Here is a 15,291-nt window from a genome sequence, read left to right as displayed (position 1 = left end):
TGGCTCCATGAACTAACAAGACTTTTAGTCTTGCCTCCTCGAACATGACCACCAAGTCAGTATCTGCAGTTCCAAACTCCCATCCAAGTTTCTTTCTTGAATTTTGAACAATCTGCTGGACCACCCCCTCAGACTCCTGCCGCTACTTTAAAATAAAGACTCAAACATGACATTCCTCTTCCTGATCCTAACAGCCTATTTCTGTTAATTGCATTATTTTCCTATTTATTCTGATCTGACTCTTTGGGGTCAACCTTGACTCCTTCCTGTACCACAGTCCCAACAACTTGTCAGTCATCAAGACATTTTGCTTTTACTTCAGTATCTTTATCATTCATTGCTCCCTTTCCATTCCCATAGAGTCCATCCTAGCCCTCATTATTTCTTACTTGCATTCTCACAGTCTCTTGCAAATAGCATCCACCCCTAGAAATCCTCACATACATTGTTGTCTGAGTCTCTTTCTGACAGTGTGATCATATTAATACCCTAAAAAACAATCAATTTTTTAAAAAAGGAAAACCTTGGAGTATTTCTACTACTTGAGTAGTTAAGTGTTTTAGTCCATTCAGGCTGCTATAACAGAGTACCTTAGACTAGGTCGTTTATAAACAACAGAAGTTGTTTCTCACAGATCTGGAGATTGGGAACTCCAACATGAAGTCATTACCAACGCATAGGTGGTGGCTTCTTGCTGTGTCCTGACATAGTGGAAGAGGCACACAAGTTCTCTCAGGCCTTTTTTGTAAGGACACTAATTCCATTCATGACAGTGCCGTCCTTATGACCTAGTCACCTCCCAAAAGGTCACCTTTCACACTATTACACTGAGGATAAGATTTCAACATATGAATTTTGGAGAGACACAGATATTCAGATCATAACATAAAGTTACAAAAGTTTACCTAGTTCAACTGTATAGTTCTCTCTTTTACTTCTCCCTTGATTCCCTGTGTCATGGTCAACATGGTCTCTGCCTGTTGAGCTGTTCTGTGCATTTCTTTTGTTGCAATTCTGCCAGTCCTTCAGTGTCTGGTTTAGGCACTTATCTCACATAACATCTCTCCGATCAGATCCTTCCTGCTTTCTTCAGATAGCATCGATCTGTCCACTTTTTAATCCTTATAGAATTTGCATTGTGATGTTTACATTCTGCATTGAATTATAGTTACCTGCATGTATGCCATTTAGTTATTTGAGTTTTGTTTATTTATTTAGGTCTGTATTTGCCATGGGTATGTGTTTTACATATTACACATATGTAAATATATTTAGCAAGAAGCAAATTTCTTTTTCTTTTTTTTTTTTTTGAGTTGCCGTCTCACTCTGTCACCCAGATTGGCTCCCGGCCACTGCAGCCTCAACCTGCTGGGCTCCGGCGATCCTTCCGCCTCAACCTTCCCAGTAGCTGGAACTACAGGTGCACACTACCACGCCCGGCTAATTTTTGACTTATTGTAGAGATGAGGTCTCACCAAGTTGCCGAGGCGGGTCTCGAACCCAAGGGCTCAGGCAATCCACTCACCTCAGTCTCCCAAAGCGTTGGAATTACAGGCTGAGCCAACGTGCCCAGCTAAGAAGCAAATTTCTTAAGGGAGGAAATGATATTAGGTAATTGGAAAGTCTTCCCTAAACCCCTTCACTGCCAAAGCCTTGTTGATATGCACCACCCTATGGTATAACCTCCTCAGGCAACCACCTGAATCATCTGGAGGGAAGAGTGGCCAAGGCACCCAAAAAAAGCCTCTCTTTCTCTTGGCAGGAGATAAGGTAGAGTGAAACCCTCACTCTGGAACTAAGTCAGGCTTCCCCAGGCCTCTTCCCTTCCTTCCATAAGAATCAAGAGCAAATTCTAGGACCTCCTCTTTCCCTTCAACTACCTATCATCACCATCATCTACCTTGTGCTCCCAAAAACTAATCTCCCTTATCCTTGTTTATTATGTCAGTTTCTACAAGAAGCCCAAGACTCCCACCAAAATCTGCCCTCATCTTCCTCACTACCCTTCTGCTCTCATCTCACACTCCTTTACAGCTCCGGAATTCTAACCCTTGTGTCCTCTGAAATTCATAGTCCATTTCCTGAACAATTGCTCGTATCCTACTCTCTTATCTAAATGTTTCCTTTACCTTCTTGCTCTAACAGAACCCTGAATCTCCTTAAGACTCAGCTTTCCCTCTCGACTTCATGAGTCATGGCTGATGCTTCTCCCACAACCTTCGTGGCTCAGGGCTTGGCGGTGGATATATGTTTTCCTTAGTTATCATTATCTCTTACTGAGTATTCTCCCTCCCTCATCCCCAGCTCTGACACCTATAACTCAAATTATATCACCCACTACCCCAAATTGTGGTAATCATTAACTGACATGTACTAACCCTAGGGAGATGCTTCCTCATTTCGAGAAAGTTTTACTGCTAGCTTCCTATCACATTTCCCAACAATACTCCTATGCCAATTCCTGACAATTTCAGTATGTCCACATCACCTTTGCAATACCGGATGCTTCAGTTCTTTGTTCTCTCCCTCCAGTTAGCCACAAGGCTAACCCTCTCTCACTGCCATTGAAGTTTTACTCCAGCATCGTCTTTCTTAATGAGGCCTACCCCACCTAACCTACTTAAAATGGCAACGTCCCATCCCCCAACCCTGCTCTACTTTATCACCTTTGAACACACTAGGTAATTACTAATAGTCACATGTTTATTTTTTATTTTGTCTGCCCATCCCCAAAAATAAGACTCATGAAGACAAGGATTTTCATCATTTTGTCCCCCCAAAGCTTTTTCACATTTTGGACAGTACTTGCCTCACAGGTGCTATTGAAAAATATTTATTAAATAATTAGTACTTAATATATTTTAGTTAAAATTATAGAATTTATTAGACCGTAATGTCAATCTCCTCCTTTAAAGAGGTCTATTATAGAGCCAGATACTAAGACTGTTCAGACTGCCCTCCTTGAGGCCTCAGGACATGGCTCAAATATCATCTTCTTCATGAGACCTTCACTTCCAGCACTCTTGATTGTCCATCTGGGTTTCTTTTTCTCTAATGGAAGGTGCTAGACACATAGCATTGTCTACTGTGGTACTTTATTTCTTTGCCTAATGTATGTCTCCTCCCACTAGAACACAGTCTCCATGAGAGCAGATATTCTTGTCTGTTTTGTTCCATGCCATACCCCCAAGGCTCAGTGCAGCATCAGGCACAGGGTAAAGGCTTAGTACACATGACCTGAAGGAAAGGATGAATGGTTGTCTCCCTGCATTGTCCACAGTGTCTAATGTGCTCTCTTGTTCTCTTTCTGACTTGATGTGCTTATTTCTGTGACATTCAGGCAACTTTCTCCCAATTCTGTCCCCTTCTCTCAGTCAACTCTGGAACTCAGCTCAGGCTACCTCCCCATGAGGAAGCTTGGTCCTGAGACTGCATGTGCCCCTCTGACTATCCTGTGCTGTTTCTGGCACACATATGATACTATTGTTTTCTTCAGGTTATCTATGAATGTTGATACTAGGATATCTCCACATTTATCAATTTATCTACTTGATAAATTAATACACTTCTCTTCTTCTTGTCTTTCTATACACATTTAACTATTTCTACTAATAGGTAAAAACAATTTAACTAATCATGTATACGATTAGGGTACAAGAGACACACCCTGGATTTTATTTTATGTTGATGCATTTTAAGATTGTCATTGGAAGGCACTAAACCTAAAAGAGGTGGGCCATATGTACTGTAAAATCCAAGTAGTTCAAATCTTCAATTAATCAGGGATCTACACGAATTCTCTGCTAAAGGGGAGGAAAAACTAAAACTATGTATTCATCTTTAGAAGAGACCGTGAGGTTCTGTCTTGCATCTGGACACATTAGACCTATTTCCTGTCTGAATCAGAAGTCTAAAGTCCTCCAGCACCAGACCACTCCCCTCTACCCATGGTGCCATCTTGTCTTGTGTGCTCACACAGTTCCTCAAGGTCAGTTACCTCATCTACATGATATCTCACTTCCTCTCTGTCCCCACAGCAACTCATTCAATACCACATGCATTGAGTAGGTGCTCAAGCAATGACTTTTGATTTATTGATTGAATGGTAAATGTAGGACGTTGCAAGTCTGATCAAATGACAACTGCATGGCTTTTCTGAAATATCAAATAAAGTTTAAATGATGTACTTACCAAGACAGGAAATTGTACACGTATATCTTTAAAAGATTTTCAGAAGCAAGACTCAGAATGTGAATGTCCATAGAATTTAATTAATTAAAAACCCACCTTTCACGTGCACTGTAGGTAACCAAGGTTTTACTACAACTTTTTTTGCCTGCTCATGGGCAGCTGTTAGTCTCATTAAAAGTTACTTGACTAGAGGGAAGAGAAAGGGCAAAGATTTAGTCAAAAGAGGAAGGACATTATCATCTGAGAGTAGAGGGCAGAAAATTCCACTTCTTAAGGAATTTCGAAAAGTCTTAGGGAGAGGGTACCTGTCAGTGTAATGCTCACAAAATGACAGCAAAACCTAACATAAGACAGAACAGTGCAAGTGTGCAGTGAAAAGGAACAGACAGTGGACAACAAGCAGCAGATCACAGGAAGATGTCAACTCAAGGGGAGACAGGGAGGGCCAGGGAAACTTCCTTAAGTAATTTCCTCAGACCTTTTATTACACTATTGCATCTCTATTCTGTCTGTTAAAAATCACACAGTATTGTTAAACTCTGTTGAGACTTAGATAATCCAGGTGGGTCAATAAAAACTGGCAAAACCGCAGCAACGTGTTCAGAGACATGAAATTATCCCCCAATATCCAATACCCCAGGCCTAATCTTCGATACCTGAACCCCTCTGTTTCCCCTTGGACCTCAGACCTCTTTTGTCTTTTAACAGTTAAAAACATTTTTCATGTTCAACCCTGACACTGCTAATGACTTCCAACCTGCCTTTTAAAATACAATCAGTTTCTACTTGAATGGACATTATGGGAGCTACTCCCTCACTGTGACTGAGGCTAGGGGATGTCTCTTTACCTTTCAGGACCACAGTGCATTTGCATATGCTCACTTTATCAGCCCCTTCTGGCCCAGAAAACTCTGCCCTGTTTTCTAACCAGTGACAACCAAATTCCAAACTCTGTGTTTCTAGGATTCTGTGCTTTCACACACCATGTGGGTATCTGTGGCATTGATTCCTTGCCTCCTGGACAACCCTAAAGCTCACATATTTCTATCACAGTTTATCTTTGCATGCCAACAACTTAAAAAAAAATTAAAGACCTTTTACCAAACATGATGTGGGCATAAGTTGTTGGCAATGCTCTCTTATATTCTGAAATTCCCTGCCAGTCTCCCAGTGTTCATGTGGCATCTCTTGAGGTCTTCTGGATGAAACAGAGCACTGTATATCAGGGCAACATACAACAACCTGGTCCAACTCATTTGTACCATCCTCAGCCATTTACCATACAGCATTCTCAAAGGTCTAGGAAGGTGAGTTTGGACTCTTAAGGGAAATGTTTTTGGGAATCCAAATTCCTCTTAGGAAATTCATGTATGAGTGTCACTAAGAGGAAATTCAATATTTCTTGGGATTTTCTGGGTATTTCATTTCCTGCTTGTCCATAAGAACCCCTAGCAAAGGTCCTCCAGGGAGTCCCTTCAGCTTTACAGAACATGAAGGCCCCATTCTGGTGTTCCCTAGAGCTTGATATTCTTTAGCAAAGGGCTAGAAGCATTTAATATGTCCAAAGGGTCAAGAACACTCTGGTTCCACACAAGGGTTTCTTTTTTTCCCCCCCCCTAAAGATTAAACCCAAAGGAATTGATAATTATGTAGTGTAGGAGAAAATGTTGCATGCCATCTGGGCAGTATTTGAGAAGTTCATCCTGTGAGGAGGAAGAGTGTACACCCAGTGACCATTCTGACTGACCAAACATTTTTATTCTGCCAAGTAGTTCCGCCAGAAGCAGCACTTGCCCTTTGTTTAAGCTTCGAAATCAAACATATCTCTGTGAGGCAGAATTTGTCCATAAAGCCTTGATATCTGACTTTGCATAATGCACATACGTTCATTTCTGCCCCAGCACGTCTATCACCAGATAATCTAGCCTAAGAGAAGAGAGCTCTGGTGTCAATACTATGCTGACCACCAAGTAGCCACTGATCAGCCCTGGACACATCTACTAACACCATGACATCCTAGCAAGGCATGCTGGGCCTCATTTTCTAGCTGCCCTGTGTTGCCTTCAGGGGCCCACAGGCACATGCTCAGGATCCCCCACCTTTCTTTCTCCCACACTATCGTCATTCCATCAGTGTCACCGCACATCATGGATTCTTCACAAGTCATCAAGCATGCTTCATTCTCGGAACTAAGGACTGCTACTAATAACATTTAATAATCACACCTCCTTTACCAACTTCAGCAGTCAGGCACTGTGATTACATTCAGTGGCCCTCTCCTTAGCACTATCTTTCTTGCTAGTTGTAATCAAAATACTCATCAAAAGAGACCTTTTTCAAAACTGAGGATGCCTAAAACTGATTCTTGTCTTGTGTTTCCTTCCTTCCTTCCTTCCTTCCTTCCTTCCTTCCTTCCTTCCTTCCTTCCTTCTTTTCTTTCTTTCTTTCTTTCTTTTCTTTTTAGATTACCACCTTCCAAATGAATTTCTTGGAACCTGGGCCCCATTTGTCATTTCTAGAGGGTTCTCTTGTGTAAATTATGATCGACTGGTCTTCAATTCAATCCGACCAATAAAAATCCAAACCAACTCACAAAAAAAGACAATAGAGCGATACCTTGGAAGGTATGCCTTGTACTGAAAAAGAGATCAGCGGAGTCACTTTCCTGCCAACAATACAGCTAGCTCTGCACAATGGTTTCTTTGTTTCCAACTAGAACAGCTAGTTCTACAGCAATTCCTGGCTGCCCCAAAGCTTCTTTGCATCTTTTGTTCTACTGCAGTCAATGAATACCTTGCATGACTAGGCCTAGCCAGCCTGGCCTCTTAGTACCTCTCTAGCAGGCAATTAGGAAAGACACTCCTTAATGTATTCCCCATCAATCTAGTCATTGAATAATTTTGAATTTTTCTTTTAATTATTTTCTCTGTTTGACCTCATAATGTTCTAAAGCTCCTTTAGAGCATAGTGATGTTTCATTCCATGAGGATGAAGATTTGCACCCAGCCCCTTTCCCTACCTAGTACCTGCAACAGTTACTAAGGAAATATACAAAATACATGGCCTCACAGAAATTGGGAAAAATGCCTGTGCCTGGAAAACGGTTTGTGGTTCAATTCAAGGAAAGGCCCTGGTACCACCTGTACATGTGGAACAGCTCTACTTATGAACTGTGGCTTCATTTACCATTGGCAGATCTTGAAATATCAATACTTTCAATCCTAAAAGGAAGGTGAGTCTGAAGACATGCAAAACATCAAAACATTCTTGGCCCAAACCCACTGCACATCTCACATGCCTAATAAGATATATTTGGCGCAGTTCTTCATGCCGAAATGTTCCAATTTTCTGTTTTCCTGTTTTTATTTCCAACCCTTCTCCCTACTTCCAAATTCAGTCTCTCCCATGGACTTTGGCTTGAATTAGCCCTTGACAGTTATTCTGGTTTCTTACTCTGTACTATCTAGGGACTGTGAATTTTTTGGTAATCCTCTAGAATACACAAACTGCATCAATAGTGATTGGGAAGGACAACAGACTGACAAATGAAACAGTATTTGTCAATTAAAACAAAACAACAACAAAATACTTGACAAAGTGACAATGCATCTCCAAAACCATTGATGATGATTAACTCATTGCTACAGTCAGCATGAAAAGGCACTTTTAAAGACTTTATATGCTGTTTTAGAATATGAACTTTCAGTACTCTGGAGAACAGTACTCAAAAGTATCTTAAAATCTTAGAGTATAAATAGGATAAGATCACTATAACTTAAATTTGCAATCTTAATTTAATAATCATTTTAATTTCCTAAACTAATATTAATTTGGGACCTTTTCTAAATAACTCAGGAAAGATAATTTTAATATATTGGTTTAATATTGGTAATTTTCTAGCAAGAATTGATCCCAGCACTTTTGTTGAAAGGTGTTATTGTTTTAATTAAATTATGAAGTCCCGATGAAAGCCATTTTGACTTTCATTAATTTTTTTCCTCTGGGTATATGAATTATACTAACTTACTGTGAAAGTAGAAAGAGGGTTCACATTAAGATTGATTTTAAATTGAAAAATGGGGCTGGGCATGGTGGCTCATGCTTGTAATCCCAGTACTTTGGGAGGCTGGGACAGGAGGATTGCTTGAGTCCAGGAGTTTAAGATCAGTCTAGGCAACATAGCAAGATTTTGTCTCTACAAAACAAAAAAATTAGCCAGGCATGGTGGTCACACCTGCAGTCCCAGCTACTAGGAAGACTGAATTGGAAGGACTGTCTGAGCCTAGAAGTTTGAGGTTGTGGGTGCCACTGCACTCCAGCTTGGGTGACAGAGTGAGATCCCAACTCAAAAAAAAAAAAAAGAAAAAGAAAAATAGTCCTTTGACTCCATGAAGGCAGTGTGGCTGTATTTATTTATTTATTTATTTACTTTTGTCTGCATATCCCTTCACTTACAGATATTAAATATATACCAGCTGGATAATTTGGCCAAATTAGGTAATTCCTGTCTGCAAAATGTTCTTTCCTGTAACATGGTTTAAATCAATAGGGGAAATAAAAAAATAAAACAAAATTAGGAATACGTATACCTTTGACTTTCACTATAACACTACTTGCAAAAGAGTAGATTTTAGTGTAACTTGTATACATCCTGGAGCTCACAAAAAGGGACTTGGTTACTAAAATATAAAGGCACCTTGACTCTTTAGCAAGAGCCTCTCATGCTCTCAACATCTGTCCTGCCTTTTGTTTCTGGGTAATATTTAAACTAGTAAACAAGTCTGCCCCTAATTTTCTCAGGGCCAAGGACATGAGTACAAATGGCAGTGGGCAGAACAAGACTAAATATTTAACAGTTATAAACCAGGCTAAGAAACCAGTAGGTAAAATAAGTTCTATCTTCCTTCCTTGATAAACATACATAATAATGAGCTAGAAGGCCAGGTCTGAATTTAGGATTCCCAGCTCTCTGGATTTCTGATTAAGAGCTTGGCAGTGTGTGGTGTTGTCCTTCCAGTCCGTGATCTGCCCCTCTTCTCTCCCACCTCTAGATTTATTCTGCAGCACAAGTAACCTGTCGTTCATCTGCATGGATACCTTAGCCTGTGTGTCCAAGCTCTATTTACTTCTGCAGCAGCGCCCTGTTCATCCTTCCCTGGGATTTGGCGCAGGGGTGGCCCACTTTACCCATAGAAGGCAGGCCCTGAAAGAAGCCTGGGGTTGTATAGGTAAGTAGTTCTAGAGATGACTAGAGGAGGTGACAGAATCTGGAGGGGCACATTTTATAGACTCCCTGCCCGTAGGTGAGGTCATGGCCAGAGGAGGGTTAGGGCTGGACTCTCCAAGGCCCAGGACTGAGACTCCTCTCACCCCTGGAAGGCAGCCTGTAAGTCTATAATGGTGTTGAAAATGCTGACTCAAGCCACACAGGTCTGAATTCTGAATCCATTATTTATTAGCTAAGAGATATTGAGGACATTATCAATGCCTCTTTTTAGTTTGCTTGCCTCTAAGATGGGAATAAAAGTAAATAACTGTACATAGCTCAGAGGGTTTTTGGCATTAAAGGATATATCATATTTTCATATCGTGTCAGTTTTTGCAATCTAAATAAAATTCAGTTTTAAAACTGACACCTAAGGTAAAGAATCAGGATTACTTTTCAAACTTAATAATTAGCAACAAAAATACTTATCACAGAATTTTTTAAAGCAAAATAAGCTAAAAAAAATAAGATTAAAGAATACTAAGTCTTAGCTTTTAATATTTGCTAAAGATTTGCCTGCAAGGTTGAGATTTCTTTTCTGAGTGAACTGGGAAAGCAGAAACAAATGTCTTTTATGGTTTAACCCACTTTTAAAGGAGAACTCTTATTTCCCCAAGTTCAAATTCTAGTGAGGATTATAACTGATTAGGACTTCCTTAGCTGCCCAATTTTAAATTGCTCTCTATTGTTCTCACACTTCCATGGAGTCATTTACTCCAAATACTTTATCAAGACCTACTGTGTGCCAGGCAGTGAAGACACAACAAAAGTCTGTTTCTCTCCTCAGGAGGTCACAGATGGGTGTGGAGACAGGACAATAGCAACGCACCACAGAGTTAGCTATGGGGAGCTCTGGAAAGGAGTTACAAAGAGCCTGCAGATGATGGGAAGCCATGGAAGTATTCTGAGTGAAAAAGGAAATGTGGACAAAGATTTGAAATGAAGGAGACTGCTTAGGAGTTCATGTAATGAAGTATACTTCGGGCTGTTCAAATATCATCTCTTCCACTTACTAGATGGGTGATGTGGGTCAAGGCATTTATCAACCCTGGGCTTCAGTCTCCTCATTTCCAAAATAGAAACTATAATTCTACCTCTCTTATAGTGTCATTATGGAGATGGGGTGAAAAATTGAAAGTTTGGTTTGAATGCCTGAGGGTTGACTTTGCTTTTAGATGCACAATGGAGATGTTGAACAGTTTGCCGTACCCTCTGGAGATGGGATAAGAGGTCAGGACTAGAGATATATATCTGGGAGGTGTCAGTATAGAAAGTATTTAAGACCCAAGCCTGGATCAGCCCATCTGACTCAGTATATATCAAGAAGAGAAGTTCTGAGGACTGAGTCCTCTGCCATTCCTACATTTGGAAGTTGAGAAATGAGGAAGAATCAACACCAGAGATGGAGAAGGAGCTTAAACTGAGAGACTGTGGGCTCAGCCAACAAGTACTCCCAAGGAGGGCATGGTCAATAGTGTCAGCTCATTGACAAATGACAGGTCAAGCAGGAAGAAGAATTGGCCACCAGATCTGGCAATGGGGAGGTCACCTTGATCTGAACAGAGTGAAACTGCAGAGGCGCTAAAGAAAAGGCTGCTGGCAACACATTCAAAGAGAGGGTGAGGGGAAGAACTGTGATAAGGGCTATGGAAAACTCTTTCAAGAACATATAGCAAAAGGAGAATGAGAAATGGTAGATGAGAGATTTTGCAGCATATACAGACATTACTTTAGATGATCCAGTGAAGGGAAGAAAAAACTGATAATGCAAGTCTCTTAAAAATGAAACTTTCACAGAGTCTGCCTGCTGTGATACCATTAGGATAAGGCAATCAATGTGTGTCGGGGGTTGTAGATTTATTCATGCTATTTTTTTCCTTCTTCATTTACAAATATTTTAAAATAAAATGAAGAAGAGTTTGTTTCAAAATATTTAGTTGTGTGAAAGGGAGAAATTGGGTGGGATGGAACATAAATGAAAGAAGTTGATTTTGAATTGATAGTTAGTGAGGTCTGGTGGATAAAGAGCATATAGTGGTTCCTTATCCCATTCTTTCTACTCTTGTCTGTGTTTGAAAATTTTCATGATATAATGTCAAAAATGGGTTACAATTATCATAGGGTCAATATCATTTTTAACCCAAAAGAATCCATTAAGGGGTAAGATTTCAGATAATTGATGATGGAGAAGAAGCTACTTTAGGACATAGGAATTTTTCTGGCATTTTTCAAACTATATCAGCTACTTTGCTTTCATATCCAGGGTAGGCACTGATGACTTTTCAATGATCAGAAAATGTCTCAGTTGCTTTAAGATAGAATTAATTTAGATGTTTATTATGAAAATAATTTGGAAAACTGAACTTTTTGGAATGCTATTTTTATTATCTTAAATATCTGATCACTTTTAGCTAAGCATAAAGAATTCTGAGAACATTTATGATATGCAATACGGTATGAAGAAAAGTAATGCTATGGTCTGAAAGACAACACTAACCCAATTGACAATTATTGAAAAGAATAAATAGTTGGTAGTTGACACATAGAAGGTGAAATTTCACTGGAATAACAGTTACCACTTAAAAAAAAAAAGAAATTGTGATTTCTGAAATTTGTTATGTAAAGATTATATATGAAGATTGCTATATAAAAATGTAGGTACAAAATTCTTAATCTTTTAAAATAAGCAAATATGGAAATAACAGTGTTCAAATATTCTTCAAATATTAACCACTAAGTATTCCTTATGTTTTCCAGTTACTCATTAACCATTTTATAGCATCATTGTTTCTCTAACTTTAGGTAATTTCCACCAGGGACAGTTAAAAAACAAACTCCAATAATTTTTTTCTACATTAGAAATCTTTGGATTTTATTAATAACATCCACCCCCCATACTATATATTCATTATTAAAAGTCCACTATGTAGTGAAACCTACAAATTCTACTTCAAAAATTAAACCCAAAGTTATATTGTTCTTGTATAGTTGACAGTGTCTTTTGTATGGCTTTATTGCCCTCAACATTTTCTTGGTGTAAACTACTGAGCAAGAGAACAAGATTTCCTTTGTAACTGATACCTAAATTTCTATTCTGCTTTAAGCATCTAATTTGCACTGTAAAGACATATAATTTGAGACCTGTAGCTATATCACAAAAGTATAACAGTTTACGCTGATCTCTAATTTTCTGAGTTTACTGGCTATAATTTAAATTTTTTGCATGTTTTTAACTGCCATGCAAATCAGTATACATCAGAAACCTTTGTATATTGACAGAGGCTGGGAAAAGGATGCCTTGTTCTCATTTCAGATGAGCACCCCCTTTTCAGGTCTGCAGGTGCAAGGGGCCCATTCATAGTATTTCCTTAAAATCAGATTTAGACACTGGATAGAAATACAATGCTATTTCATAAGAACTTGACTAATCCTTAGAAGTATAATGAATATTAAAAATATTACTATTAGTAGCAAATTCTACAGGCAAGTAGGACTTTTTCCTTTGCCTATGTATTGGATTGGGAACAAAATATTCTTGTTGCCCAAATAATGGTCATTTTACTAGTGTGTGTGTTTATCAAATTCAGAAAAACACTGTATTACTTATTGAACCAGTATGAAATTATGCTCAGTGGAAAATGTGCTACAACAAATGCATGTTCCATTTAAGAGATAACTGATAATGAATGTTACTTTTTCCTCTGCCTTAAGTTTCACTTGTTTTGAAATCAACATGTAAGCCAAAAAAAAAAAAAACCCACAAAATTAAAATTTACTCTAATTGCCTCCATTTCACATAATCAGGTAAACTTCCTCCAAACAAGTATAGACAACTATATATGCAACAATTAAGTGAAGTTAACTGGATGTTTCCATTACAAGTCTTATTTGTAAGGTTATGACTTGACTGTTTTAATTAGCTTTGAGCAGTAACTTGGCACATCAACTCAAAGCATAGGAGTAAATTTTAGTCTACAAAACAATTATAACTATAAACTAAACTTTCTTTGAGCCCAAAAGGTCACAGAAAGGCTCTAAAAGAAGTACTCTGTGACCAAATAGAGCAAAAGTGAAAATAATAATCATTTTAAAAAGTATGGCAATAGTCATTGCCTTGGGAAACATACATGTTTGGCACGTATTGAAAACCAGTAAGAACTCATCCTAAATTAATTATTAGTGCTATTACCTTTTTAAAATAGTTTTCCAATAATCTAATGCTATCACCTTACATTTGAATTTGATTCCATAAATCAAAAGTCTCCAAACACCTTCTCATATGCTATTTGACTTGAACATTCCTTTGCGATTTAGGGACGATGAATATTATTATCCTCATTTATAAGGATAACGATCATGAGAACAATGAATTTTATAAAGAGGTAACCTCTCCTTTTCAAGGTAACTCCGACATAAGTGGCTTGCCTGTACTGAAGGTTGTCAATCCTGGTCCAGGGTTCTAATTCTTTGTCTCAGTTATTGTTCTCAGTGAGGGATCAATTAAATTGGAAAGCTTTTTAAAGGAAAAGCTGAAAGGACGGTGACTTAAAGCTTGACCATTCCTCGAGTGTGTTTGATCCATTCACACTGAGCAATAATAATAGAAACACAATTTGTATGCTACTGTCCTTTTCTTTTGTGAACTCAAAAATGGATAACCAACTTATCCTCAGCCTAGAATCAAAGACAAGTTAGTCGCCAGTGAAACCAAATGCTAGAAAGATGGGGAGTACACTGTACAAATGATGTCCTCAAGAAGGGACCTGGACCCCTGTGAGTTCTGTGAACACGATCCCCTCTGATCCAAACTTCCATCCTATTCCTGCTTTCCCAGCACCCGGAGGAACACACAGTGTCTTTATCTTATCATAGTTATTGCTGTCATTCCAGGGTGGAAATGCTTGACACCTGGCCTGGCGGCCGCCAGCGACGGAGGACGCCACCACACACCCACAACTTACCTGGTCGGGATGCTCTCCGTGCCAGCCCGAGACCTTAGGAAAGAGAAGAAAACAAAACAGAACACAACTTACCACCTTGGCCCAGTCCAAAGACAAGTGAGCACACCCAGGCCGCCCGGAGGAAGGTGGCAGGACTTCGCCGACGGCTCTGCAGGCAGACAAATGCAGCGGTAAAAGAAGCCAGGGCCGAGCCGCACATACTGCACAGCGCCCGCCCCGCGCCCGCCGCCTGGCTGCTCTCCGGACGCGCACTCGCGCCTCCCGGGCGCACCTCGGGGCCCGCGGGCCGAGGGTCGCTAGGACGTTTCCCGCAGGCCCGGCAGGCAGACCCCGCGGTTCGGAGCGAGCGGTGCAGGTACGCGGGCCCGGGCCCCGCTCGGCATCTCAGGGCCCCCGTGGCCCTCCCAGCTTGGCGCGGCGGGTCCCGCGGGCTACGCTGGAGGCACCTCCTTCGACGGCGACGGGAGCGAGGGCTCCGCAGCCGGCTCCGGGACAAAGAAAAGAGCTTTTGTTTCTCTCCAGCCGGTGGGGCTTCTGCTGCATAAATCAGCTTAGCGAAGAGCCAAACACAATCAAACCCAAACAAAGCCCGAAGCTGGGGGGAAAACCACCCTAATGTACATTCAGCGGGTGATGCCGCATCTGTGGGAGGGGACGCCGGCGAGGCCGAAGGGGAAAAAGCCGATGGCGCATCAATCAGCGCGAGCTCCTTCCACAGGTGGGCAGGGAGGCCAACTCCACTTAGTTGCAGCTTGGCAGCCTCCTCTGCGGAGCAGCGCGCAACGACAAGTCGGCGGCGTCGTGGCTGGCGAGGGAGGAAGCTCGGGGTGCCAGCGGCAGGGGGAGGCGGCCCCGGGGGCGCCCTAGAAGCAC

General features: G+C 40.5%; 2 protein-coding genes across 2 annotated transcripts in view; one reads left to right on the top strand and one right to left on the bottom strand.

Annotated features, from left to right (window-relative positions):
- ITGB8 (integrin subunit beta 8) overlaps positions 1 to 15,272 on the bottom strand; it is an 81,769-nt gene extending 66,497 nt beyond the window's left edge. Inside the window, exon 1 of the mRNA XM_008068400.2 lies at positions 14,491 to 15,272. Coding sequence (XP_008066591.1) covers positions 14,491 to 14,617 — 127 coding nt within the window. The 5' untranslated portion in view covers positions 14,618 to 15,272. The remainder of the gene's footprint in view (positions 1 to 14,490) is intronic.
- Positions 15,052 to 15,291, top strand: part of LOC110596571 — a 1,530-nt gene continuing 1,290 nt past the window's right edge. The window contains exon 1 of the mRNA XM_021717741.1: positions 15,052 to 15,219. Within this exon, the coding sequence (XP_021573416.1) occupies positions 15,052 to 15,219 (168 nt within the window). The remainder of the gene's footprint in view (positions 15,220 to 15,291) is intronic.

The sequence above is a fragment of the Carlito syrichta genome, unplaced genomic scaffold (genome assembly GCF_000164805.1).
Source record: "Carlito syrichta isolate Samal-C Ts95f unplaced genomic scaffold, Tarsius_syrichta-2.0.1 Scaffold310671, whole genome shotgun sequence".
NCBI lineage: Eukaryota > Metazoa > Chordata > Mammalia > Primates > Tarsiidae > Carlito > Carlito syrichta.
The sequence above is the reverse complement of the archived record's forward strand: the minus strand, read 5'-3'. Positions and strand labels throughout refer to the sequence as shown.